General features: G+C 35.1%; 1 protein-coding gene across 1 annotated transcript; it reads right to left on the reverse strand.

The window, feature by feature from the left end:
* Positions 1-4,503: 4,503 nt before the first annotated feature.
* Positions 4,504-6,119, reverse strand: LOC106639339 (calaxin). The gene is made up of 4 exons (XM_014352896.2): positions 5,803-6,119; positions 5,137-5,233; positions 4,807-5,060; positions 4,504-4,723 (listed from the first exon to the last, which is right to left on the reverse strand). The coding sequence occupies exons 1-4, from the start codon at positions 6,117-6,119 to the stop codon at positions 4,504-4,506; spliced, it is 888 nt and encodes a 295-aa protein (XP_014208382.2).
* Between the last annotated feature and the right edge of the window lie 7,016 nt (positions 6,120-13,135).

Below are 13,135 nucleotides of genomic sequence, written 5' to 3' on the forward strand. Positions count from 1 at the left end.
AAAAGTGCGGGGCGAGAACTCGAGAAGTGTCGAGATCCAAGGGAAGAGTCCAGATGACCCGACTATTGCCCTCGCTTTTGAGAGAGAATGTCATACTATGTAGGAAACGAACCATGGGTGAGCTTTAAGTGAGACTGTTTGTTTTTTCTTCTTTGTTCAATAGCATGATGATTTTTGGGGTAACTTCCGGACAAATGACTCGAAAAGTTAACACAACAATCCATATTGGTCCAAAAGTAGGTAACTTTGATTTTTTTTTTTAAATGATTTGAACAATCAACAGTTATCGTTTACCCAGTTCTTTTATCCTTCAACTATAGAGAAAGCGAGAAAAGGATGATGTGCATGATTTTATTGTAAAATAACATAATTGCTCGATATTTTTTGGGCGAGCCTATTAGTTGATGATTTTTTTTTCTATCTTATACTTTTGCGGGTTGATTTTATTACTTTTATTATTACTATTATTGCTATTGCTCATTTGTATACTGTACGCGTGAACGCCGATTTTTGACGTTTGCGTAGGATTTCACAGAGACTCGACAAGACGGCTTTTAAGATTAAGGTTTGAGATTCAACATATCTCGAATCGTCGTTATTTAATTTTTACAAAGCGTACAATACTTATTGCGAGGTAGACCATAAGATCATTGCTTTTTTTTTACCCATATATATATATATATTTTCAATCGACATGAGATAATCGTCGCGATACATAGAAATTCAAAATTGACGTGAAAAAAGGTGTAATGCAAAAAATCTTTTTTAACTTAGAAATTTTAACTAGTTCATGCATAAGTGAATGTAATGCTCAAGATGACCATTGCGAAAGAAAAAAGAAAAAATACTTTGATGAACGGTGTAATGTGCATTAAAAGTAACGTTTAATCCAAGTTTTCCGTCGTGGCTCTCAAAAAGAGAAAACTTTGGGAAAAAAACAAAGGTAATTATTCTAGGCGACGCTGCGTGTGATACCTCAGAAATATAATGCACATCACGTAGATTGTGTCGTGTGTAAAGCAGAAACAATTGTATATATCGATTAAAGGTGTATTTTCTCGCGTATAGAGGCAAACATATATATCATACGTGGTTCCGGCAGTCAATTCTCCATACTTTAACTTATTGAATAAAATTATTTTCATTTTCATGATTTTTTTTTAATTTGAAATACATTCTTTTAAAACGTATTTTAAAAAAAGGCAATAAAGCATTTCAAAGTACAAATATAAAAGTGTACGTCATAATACTTATTTTCAAATGCTTGTTGCACATTTTCATGAAAAAAAAATTTTTATGTCGCTACAGTGAAAATTATTTGCAACAATCACATGACTCGTGTTATCCTTTTAGAAGTTCCAACCATCTTTTTGAAAGTTAATTCTATAAAATAGCCAAATTTGAGAATTTATTTCTAATTTAATTAAAAATTAAATTGTATATGTATAACCTTTTGTAAAAAAAAGTTATATCCCAAGAGTATGAAGGATAACATTTTTTCCATCGATAGTTTGCATTGCGAAAGATTTACAATAATGGTCAATTTCCAAGGTTAAACAGAATTGCGGTAGGTAAAGTTAATTACAGATTTTGAAATTAGAATCATTATAAAATTTAAATTAGAAGTAAGCGTTCAAAATAAACTAAAAATTATTCGATTATAACAATATACTTAATGCATGTGTACTGGAGCAAGTGCAAAGGTATATTATTCTGTCTTTCGATAATCGATGCAAACAAAATTGAAAACGCGTTTGCAGGGTTTTGGAATCCTCATAATATTTTCATGAGAAGGGTAATTGTGATAGGATTAATAATTTGGGTGCTGACTGTATATCGAAATTAAAGACGCTTTGCTTGTTTAAATTAATTTATTGATTAATATAAAGTAAAATTTTAATTTCAACACATACAACGTAATAATTGTGATTGTTAAAGGAAACTCGTCCATTAGTCATCGTACAAAAATACTTTACGTGATCAGTAAATTTAATTCTAAATAAAAAAATAGTGGACGATCTTAGCTCATTGAACACGAGTTTTACATCTGAAATATGAAATTTAAGTAAATTATTAACAAACAATAAGAAAGATGGTAAATGTAAAATGTTATTTTTGTCACTGCACAATATTTAAGCGGTAGAAAATATGAAACTTCAAATTAATCAATTGTTAATAAAAAGGTAGAGTAAGTAATTTACGAAATTTAAAACATTAGAAAAATAACTTCGTTTCACTTGGATTGGAAAGAAAAAAAAATAATGGCAGTTGCGTCTAGTTGAAACTTAAAACCGTATTTTTGTATTGTACTACATGGATGTAATATTATCAATCAACTTTCAAATATTACAAACATACCTTGACTATTGTAGAAGAAATCATGTATAGGGCATATTTAAAAACATCTGAATGGACAATGAAAAGAAAAATTGATCGTATTTTTTCGAAAAAAAAAAAAATTTAATTACATACAACATAATATTATATATACATAAAAATAACATTCTCGCGATTCTCAGTAGTTTTTAGAATTCGAAAGTATGTAAACACACGAACGTATGTATATTTTTTCTTGATGGCATAGATGTGCTGACAACCCTTCGAGTTGTTTCATTTAAAGCGCGATTAAATGTGTAATTCACAAAAGAAAAAAAGGAAAAAAAAAACTAATAGATACTAAATGTAGTTAAACACACATAATATGTAAAAACGCAGATAAATATTTTTTGTTGTTGACCGTTTCCAACGAAGATTCCGATACAATACATTTTCCCAAGGTATTTGGACAGCCAAGAGTATATATTATTAAAATTATCGACGAAACATATACCAAAAATGAAAAGGCAACTATAATTATAATAATAAAAAAACGTATTACTTATAAATGATAATAAAAAAATGTATATGTACACCACAGAGTAAAATGCAAAAAATACCTTGGGAAACATCCAGAGAAATAAATGAATTTTAGCGAAGTAATAGTCAAAGATAAAAAATCTCGAAAGTTTATGTATACGTACTTGCCTCTGAAAAACTGCTCGAAAAAAGCAATTGAAAAGATTAAATATTAATATATAAGGACTGAAAAATTGGTTTTACTCACATAAACATCGTGTATATTCTAAAACTTTCGTTTGTTAATACTACATGTTTTTTCATTAAAAAATATAAAAAACGAAATTTTTATTTTACATAAATATTCAAGACAGTAATGATATATGCTAGTCTAAAACAAATTGTAATAGCATACTTATTGATATACACAAGTTTGCCATTTGAAAGGAAGTGAAAAAAAAGCTGGAAAATCATCTGTATGTTTAAATTATTATTTCTTTATGTTATACAGGTAGTACTATGTTAAAATATTGTTATTATATTATCTTTAGTATTACGATTATTATTATTATTATTATTATTATTATTATTATTATTATTATTATTATTATTTTTACTTTTATTACTATTATTACTACTATTAATTACATCCTTTCTCAAGAATTTTACGAAAAGAAAAGACTCAGTGATGAAAAAAATACAATCGACTTTGGGTAATAATATCCGAAAATGACATGGTGTTTTCAACACTAAACGTATTAGGTACACATTTTATTGTACATAGTATTTAAACATTAATTTTTTTTTCACTTAAAAAATGTTCTTAAAATTACGGAAAAATTGGACGAAAAGGGGGAAAAAGGAACATTCTTTTAAATATGTACATAAGGCAAATATTGTGTTAATTACTAAACTTTTAGCGTTATTAATTTGTACATTACGTTTTTATCTCTTGAAGGTATTGCTGCGATTATGTTATAATTTTGAGGTTTTTCTCTTTTACTGCCATCGATTTACTTCAGGCGTGAAAGTTCGTTTTTACCAATAGAATTTCAACGAAAAAACGTCACAGTTGACATTTTACTCCGATACTCGTGTCTCGATTACGCCATTTACACTATTAACCCTCGGATTATCGACTTTATTCAACTGTATCTTCGCAACGGCCTTATAAAAGACGTTAAGTCTGAATCGTATGCATTTTTCTTACAAGACTATATTTCGCAAACCTTACGAATAGCGACACACAGTGTAAGACTTGAAAACTCGGCGAAAATTATTTCGACGCGTTTGTATCGAAATTTTTTACAACAAAAATTGTCATTGTGATATACGTATTTTTAATTTACGGATGCAATAGTAGCATTCGGAAATTCGAAAAACATATGCATTTTACACACAGCAGCACTGCCACGATGTTTTTCAACAACATGATAATCAGAGGGTTATGACTGAAATAAAAAAATAAAATAAAAAAAATTTGTAACTACATCCTTGATATTGTTTATAATTTTTATGATTGACAAATGAAAATTTGTTTGTAATAAAAGGCAAGTGCCATAATTTCAAAAAAAAAAAACGACTAGTCATTCAATACTGCCCTTTCCACCTCCCCGCGTTACATTCCGTTACATTTAGGCAGGAATAAAAAAAAAAGGGGGGTGCAACTCAAGAAAGCGTCATCAAAAAAGCCGTGGCTGACTCCGGAGTCGGCAAAACTTGTCCGAAAGCCTCGAGCAGCAGAGGCTCCTCGCGAACAGTCGCTTCGTAATCGAGGAACGACACCCTGCCGTCGTGGTCGACGTCGAGCTTCTTCAGCGCCATTTCCGACAAGTCTCGCACCCCTTCCTCCGGGTCTTCTTCGCCTGGCTGCTTCATCAAGCTGTTTCTGAAATGCATGGTGGGAAAAAAAAAAAAATTAAACCTAAAAATTTCTTTTACCATTCAAAAGTGAACCAAAAAACCACTCGCTTGAACAGCTGGAAGATCTCGTCCTTGGTGATAAAGCCGTCGTTGTTTAGATCGTAGACCCTGAAGCAGAACTCCATCTTTTCGTGCAGGGTCCCGCGCAAGAAGACGTCCAAGCCCGTGATCCACGACTCCAGTCTGATGGCACCCTCGCTGTGCTTGTCCCAGCACGAGAACATGCGCTCGACCAACGCGTCCTCCGTCAACACGTCGAACGTGTTGTGAAGCAGTTCTCGAAATATGGTTCTGTCGATGCCCTGCGTTGGGAAATTAAAAACGAAAAATCAACCATCGGTGATTTCAAAAAAAAAAAAGGAGTTTTGGTGATATTACTTCGATCTTTTGCACGGCCGCAGCCGTCCCGTTGCACGTAGTCGAGGAGCCCGATGTCAGCTTGGCGTATATTTTACACAGAGCCTCCAACTCTTGCCTACGAACAACAAATGGATGTTGATCAATGTTCCTACGTCCAGTACTCTGTGCACTTTTTATTTTTTCAAACAAACATACATATATTTGTGATGAAAGAAAAATAACAAGTGTCCAATCAAATTGGTTGGTGTGTATGTACACCAATCGAACAAAACCCTATATTCAAAAGAAAAGCAGAAAAAGAAAAAAAACTCCTATCGGAAAACTCCAACGATTCAACAACGCGGGCAACGAACCAACTAAAAATAAAAAATAAAAAGACTAGTGCAGTGAAAAGCATAAATTAAAGCTCGGATATACAATTGCTATATAGATCCACTGAGCAACCCTTTGAATCAAAGAAAATTCCTTTACCCTCTTTCCGTTAAATATCTTCTTTTAATAACGAAAGTATAAGTTTGTTAAAAAAAATTTTTGTATTCAATTCCGAATTTCTCATTCAAATGTATGAAATGTTTTTTTTTTTTTTTTTCAACCAAAAGAAAACATTTAACAAAACGATCAAAAGAATGGGGGATTGCTCAGTGGACACGTGGATATATAATAGTGCAGCCACGTATCCCTAACTTGGAAAACTTGGTCTTCTTCCTGAGCGCCTCGGCGAGCTTGGCGTGGTGGGCCGCGCTCCTTACCGCCGCGCTCTCGCCGGCCGGCATCCTCCTGCGCCTGCTCCTGCCCGAGGACTGCCCGAGGGCCGCGCTACCCGAGGACCCGGACCTCTGCCTGCGCGAGCCAGTCGTCGAGGACGCCTTGCGCCCGCTCGCCAGGAATATCGAGACGCTTCTCATGACGATGGCGCCGGTGCGGCCGCTCAGCGCCACCCGTGCCTCCGCGACCTCATCCCCACCTTCATCCCCCCGCCTGTTGTTGTTGCTCTCGCTCATGTTGCTATGTTGCCTGATCCTTACCCTGCTCCATTTACGCGCTGATAAAAACATCTGTGTGGTGTACCATGTACGCGCGTGCGGAGGATTGGCTCGTTGGCGTGAAAATTTGATGGACGGGGTTGTTGGGAGTTGGAGGGTTTTGCGGGGGGCTTCGCTCTAATTGAGCCTGAGGGCCGTATGGTTACATATACATATTTAAATCACCGAGAGGGTATATACGCGAGCGCGATCGAGATGGGAGATATTATACCGTTTGGTTTGCTGATTTTATGATTTTGGAGAGGGTTTTTTTTTTTTTTTTTTTTTCCTCTCCTCGGAAGTTTTTACTTGCCGCTAATTTGATCCTTGCTGCGCAACCCCGTGATTTATAATCGTGCACTTGACGCGCGAGAGTCTTGCGTATATCATTCCGCTGTTCTTTTATTTTTCATTTTCATATGAAATTGTCGAAGAAAAAAAAAACACCTGGGGATTTTATCGCATCAAAGGATGTTTCGAGTCTTTTTTTTCTGAAAAATCGAGCAATATGTTTGTAGCCGAATCAGCCCCGTTGATGGGAGCCAGTTAAACAACTTCCGTGCGTGTCGAACCCTCATATACCAATGTGTACGAGGAAATCATCGAAAGTTTTCTCATCAGATAAACTATACGTGTTTACTCGCTTTACGAGGAAAACTGTGTACAAGGCCTTGAGAGATATATATATGTGGGCTGTTTCGATGAAACATAACAAAACATCATAAAAATCCAATCGATGCGAAATAGTAAATTTCGTACCCAATAGCCCCCTTTGACGTGGATTAGATGTTCACTATGGTGCTAACGTTATTTTTCCTACTCAATTTTTACACTGGATACACAACTGTTTACTTTTACGAGGAAAATAAATTCATGATTTTGGTAAATCTAGAGTCGGTGATACAGCAGATACTCGTTCGTTGTTTTATGTAGTAATTATGCTTTATTTAAAAAAATTATGAATCGCTTTGTAGGAAATAAATTTCATTATTATATTCAAATAATATTGTTAATAGACAAAATTTAGTTTGTATTGAAGTCATTAAAAACTGTAAGTGTATACAAAATCACAAAAAAGTTGTCGACCCGAATAAAAGTAATGAGCAAATTCGAAATTAAAAAAATATCTTTTCTGGTAATAATCGTTGCATTAAGCCAGTTTTTTTCATAAAAGATCATTTATCAACTTGAATCTCTTTCCCGTAAGCACGTATTTAAATATTTAATCCTTCAAGGGTTCAAGCTCATACGCGAGTTAATGTGGTTAGATGTAAAATTACGTTCATGTTTACTTTTGAAAATCAAATTTTTCCAATTATTTTATTAAAAGTCGATAAATAACAACGATTGAAGAATCGCGATAACAAGCTGAAAAATAGGATGGTATAAGGTTGCTCAGCCGGAATCAATTAATATTTGTTTTATCATCATAAAAAAGAAATTTTTTATTTTCTAAATGTTTTGATAACCAGTTCGTATCTAAGTAAACAACCATGTATCATTAGTGCTGAAAACACATTATATTGATGATACCAAGAAAACAGTATATACTAAACTTCAGAGCGATTCATCAATTTCATAAAAAATGGCATCAAATTATTGACAACTTGCAATAAACACACGCGGAGCTCAAGAATTTCAAGCGAATATAAAAATATATCAATAACATATTTGCATTTTCGAACCTGATTCTTAAAGATAGTAATAAAAGAAAAAGAAAAAAAACACGGGAAGGAAACGCATTCTACGTTCAACGAAGTGGAAGTTGAATAACAATTTTTTCCCAAGGTTTCAATTAAACTTATTCAATCAAGTGTCAGGTAACTCTGAAAATTGCCAGTTGAAAATCGACTGTTTCCGATCTTCACTCTGCAACCACTTGCTTTTGACAACCGATGTAACACGCGAAGTTGCCCCAGCCTACTTACTTATCCACAGGTATACCAATGACCATGACTATATGATCAAAGGGAGCTACTCTGGGTACCAAAAATTATTTGTCCCTACACCAGCTTGATAAAATAGGTGTAGTTACTTTTTGAAAAAGTTTTCAAAATTTGACTACGATAATTCCACAAAAAAAAAACTGTAACTCTTAATTTTCGTTCTTATTATTACATCAATAATACGCTCGAGCTACAGTGTACAGGCTGTTCGATTATACTTCGCGAGTCCTGTATACATCGAATTTCAAAAAAAAAAGGAAGCCCAACGAGCTAGTCAATATTTTGTTGCCCTTCACGAGAAAAAATACGATTCAGATTTTTCGACGATAGTATTTGTTCTTTGGATTCTCCTGCGTTGAATAAAAATACTGGAAAGTTATACATTCATGTCTCGCGAATAATCCGAATCATGTTTCAGCTCAATATAAAAGCAACCCAATAATTTTACTGGGAAGATGCTTCATAAAAAAAAAATAAAATAAAATAAAAAAAACACTGCAATCATCAAACATTAAAGCAAAATCCTACCCTCGCAAGCTCTAGAAGCATCTTGCAAGCCCTGATCCGCCGTCAAAGTAGTATACCTCCCCTACGCGAGCAGCTGAGGTTATATGTATATACTCCACCTCAAAAAGGGGCACACGGCTCGGTTCACGTCAATTGAATTAGCGATAGATACGGATAGTATAGTACACTCACCCGATCTCTGTGCTACCTCCGCCTCCTCCCTTTTTCTCCCCCTCATCGCACTTCACCTTGTTGTGGAAAAAAATAAGGAAACAGGGAAAAAAGGGAGGAAAAGGACGAGCAGAGAAATATTACAAAAAAACACAGACACGGGGCTTACACTCGGCCCGTGGATGGACGGGGTGCGCGCGCGCTCTAGCATCGATCAAACTTGTCAAATACATCTCGGGAGAACACGAGTATAATGTTGTACGTATAAGGAGAAAGGCAGGAGATGCGAAAAAGTGAGCCTAATAGGGGTAATTAGGGTTCGTGTGCGCGAGAAGGAGCCCATCGAGGACTCGATCGTGTTTGGTGCTCCCTATACACGAGCGGTGCTGTGCATCGAATGTTCTTTCCTTTTTGCTCGAGCGTGCCGATGTTGTCTTGCGAGTTGATGGTTTGTATCCGCGTTTGATTGATAAGTGCTGGATCGGAACAACTGGGGTAATGAGAAACTTTTTTTTTTCCGGAACGGGTGTTGTTTTCATTTTTCATTGCTTTGGTTGTTGATTGTACGAAATCATAGATTCACACCGTATTCAAGGGACAGACCAGATAAGTAACCGACTGCTGGCTTACCCGTATGAATTACATGTATTGTGCGGATAGAAAAAACAATATGTGACTGTTGCTAGTTTATTGTAGCATAAAATATACTTATTGAACAGATCAATTGGTATACGTAAAATGCTCGAGGTAGACGATTCTACTAATAATAGTAACACTTTTGCTAGCAGCAAGCGACCATTGTAATGATTGTGATACATTGTTTAATTTATGTCTACGAACGGAGATGAAACTATATTTTTTATCTTGACTTAATACGAATTAAACTAGTACAGCCTTAACTATCGCATATCAATTTGAAACTTTTGAAAAAATTTTAACTCCTCGTCTATATTATTATTTTTCGATTTTTCATCAAAGTTGATATTCCTCATTATTTCGTTTGAGTTGTTACTTTTAATTATTTTGTTTAACTGATTAACTTTCATTATCTCATCAGAGTTTGTTACTTTTTCTGATATTTATTTTAGCTCATAGCATTTGTACCCCTTGGATGATATAATACCTTTTTTACCACTTGGTGAGTTACTAATTTTAATATCACTCTGACGTGATATTACCTCTTACAGGGCGTAGCTGATTTGATACTTGTTTTTCTACTTTACTTACATATTACTTTTAATATTTTATTGTAGTTAGTACATTTTATGCCGTTCGGCTGACGTATTACCTTTTGCACCACTTGGCAACGTAACTATACTTTTTATGGCGCTGAAGTAAATATAAGTAAGTATACACAACTAGAATGAGTTGTAACTTTTCGAGGCTTCATTTTTTTTACACTTAAAATAAGATACATGCTTGACGAGTAGACTTGGGCAACAAATATTTTTTTCATACTTTATTCAAATACTTACGGCAACTCCTGATGCAGTATAGATATATATGAACGTACTTGAAAAGCTTCTTCCTTTTATTATTATTATTATTATTATTATTATTATTATTATTATTATTATTATTATTGCACAATATTCTAACGAGTTCGTGGTGGTGTTATTTCGATGATTTTTGGCACATTTTGAAGCAATTTTCTTTATAAACTTTGTTGGGGCGATACCGTAGACGGAAATGGTAATCGCAAAAAATTATATTTCAATAAAATCAGTCGTGCATAACTATAAGTATCGACCAAAGCAACTTTCTGATAGAAAATAAATAAAATTATCAATGTATGCCCCATCTCGATCAAAATTTCAATTTAACTATATCACAATATGGCACACCTGTGTTATTTGAATTATATTGTTTACCATAATAACACTGTCAAATGGACAATGTGGTTTTAGTTAAAACACAATCATAACAATAAATTAAATTTCGTTTGTACTTATTTAACCGAAAAATGTAATTCTTAAGAGCCCCGATCTTGAAATACTTAACATGTCAACGCGTACCTTCAAAATCCGTCATTACCACGCATGTAAGCCAGGCTTATGCAATGTAAGGCAATCTTCGAAATTGTCCCAGAGCATGGACGACCTTAACGAAATTAAACTGCCGTGAACCTGGCATTAATAATCACTTTTACGACGACGGGTTTTCCTTGGCTACCTGTGCATGGGGATTCCCCTCCGCGATATCGGTATACACCACTTGTATTTTATCAATCAAAGATTCATACTGGCTATGTGCACTTGAGAGTTTTTCCTCTGCCAATTTTGCGAATCGGCGTATCATTGACGGTTTTTTGCAGCGGACGCTAATGTGTAGAGAGATTAGTGGTCAATGACAATAAATCCATGCCCGAGGTCATATAACGTGTCTGGGTGTAACGGGCCGCCGATGACGAGGTCGATTATTATGGTGATTCGGCGATGACGTCCAAAATTTTCGGGTGGAGAATTTGTCGTCCTATACTTACTTACTTACTTTGAAGGATGTGGATTTAGTGTAGGTGTTTTATTGCCGATCTTGAATTTTTTTTCCTTCTCTAACAGAGTCTCATAAATATTAGTATTTATAATGATGGTGACGATGAATGGCGATTGCGAGTAACTTTTTTACAATTCTTAAGGATAAAACTCTCGTTCATGTCACAAGCTTCGTGAATTCGTTACATTTTTCAGTATTAAAACTAAAACTCGGAGGTAACTTGATGAATCTTTTTTTTTTTTTCAAAGTTTAATTTAGTTACAAAAAATTAATGCTAATAAACTATTTTATGTATTTTTAAGAATAAATGTGTATAAGTAAACACGAATTCGTTGGAAAATGCGTAAAACAATTTTTTAATGTATAAACATATATTACGACAAAAATTATGTATGAATGCACTTGTATTCGTTTTTAGTGAGGTCAATTTCTCGATAATTTTAATTTATACAGGACTTTTGTGATAATGTATTTATATACATTTAAAAATTGATTTTGTATAAAATAAGACACTTTTTTGTTGTTTAGTAAATACATTCCGCCTGATGAGGCTGGCGAGCATTTAATCAGCGAGTGATCGTCAATCAACGATTTTATGCCCAAAAGTCGAGCTCGATTCATCCATCTCGATGACCTTGTAGTAGCTTGCAAGTAAATAATTATAATGTCTCAGTTACATAATTACTCGTTTTTCAAAAAATGATGTATTGTTACAGCTTGTGCACAGATATTTTGCAGTTCTATACCTTTGTCAACTGTATATCTACAAATTGCGAATCTTGAAACCCTGTCATACGGGAGTCCGCGTCCTTTTCGTATGATTAAAATATAAAATGTTACCTATAGACAACTAAAAATACACATCAAAAAGTAGTCCAAATGAACCGAGTGTTTTGTCACACGTCTATATTTGTACGCATACCTATTCACACCAATTCAATTGAGCGTATAAGTGATTCCATAATAATAAGAAAACGTCAAGGAAATCCCACGGTATTGCGAAGATGAGAAGGTGCCCGATACGAAAGGAGTAAACAAAGACAAACCACATCTCCGTCATCACGGCTTCACAAACGTCACACCGAAAAAGTTTTTTTTTTTCAATGTACCCATATATGCTCAAGTATACACGTATGGCTTATACCTGCTCTCGAGTGCGAAAAAATAAACTAAACGAGCGGTGGTCCAAGAGGTATATAAGCGACGCTTTGCCGCTTGTTTGCCATCAGTTCACGGCTTTCGAAAGTCAGAGGAAGTTCAGAACAGTGTCTAGAGCCGTGATTTCCTTCTGTTGTACTCAACCCCTACAAGCGAGCAAAGATGAAGCAACTTTCGGTCGCCCTTCTGTTTGTCGTGATGTCGACCTCTTTTGCTCATCCGATCTTCGACTTGGGTATATATATTGCGTCAAATCGGCAATAAGTTTTATTTGTTTTTTTTTTTTTTTTTTTTAAATCTAATCCTAACTGTTCGATATTTCCATCAGGTGGCCTGTTCCACCACCACGACTACCATTCCCATAGAAGCCCGTACCACGTGCACCGCTACCCAATAAGCTACCACCCGGTAGATGTCGAGTACCATCACCCGTCCCATCATGCGGACTACTATGAAACCTACAGTCCCGACTATTACATCGTGAAACAGCCGGTGGTGGGTCATGGCACCGCTTACGCCAATGCTCAGGCGTCCACTGGCGGTAACGGCGGTCTTGCGTATAATCCGTACCACGCGGGCACCGGCTCCTACGCTAAGGCAGAGGCGACGTAAGTTTATTTTTCGTGCGAGTTGGCCGAGTTTTTTTCGTCCATACTTGTACGTTTTCACACATTTACATTCAATCATTTGTACGTGATTTCAAATCTACCGGGACCATTT

The sequence above is a fragment of the Copidosoma floridanum genome, unplaced genomic scaffold (assembly GCF_036245765.1).
Source record: "Copidosoma floridanum isolate Cflo_tuat_1 unplaced genomic scaffold, Cflo_Japanese_pri ptg000032l, whole genome shotgun sequence".
Taxonomy (NCBI): domain Eukaryota; kingdom Metazoa; phylum Arthropoda; class Insecta; order Hymenoptera; family Encyrtidae; genus Copidosoma; species Copidosoma floridanum.

Excerpts from the sequence above, each read along its gene's own strand:
- LOC106639339 (XM_014352896.2), bottom strand. The coding sequence starts at position 6,119 with ATGAGCGAGAGCAACAACAACAGGCGGGGGGATGAAGGTGGGGATGAG. Across the intron at positions 5,061-5,136 it reads CGGCCGTGCAAAAGATCGAA|GGCATCGACAGAACCATATT; the intron begins GTAATATCACCA and ends TTCCCAACGCAG. Across the intron at positions 4,724-4,806 it reads GAGATCTTCCAGCTGTTCAA|AAACAGCTTGATGAAGCAGC; the intron begins GCGAGTGGTTTT and ends CATGCATTTCAG.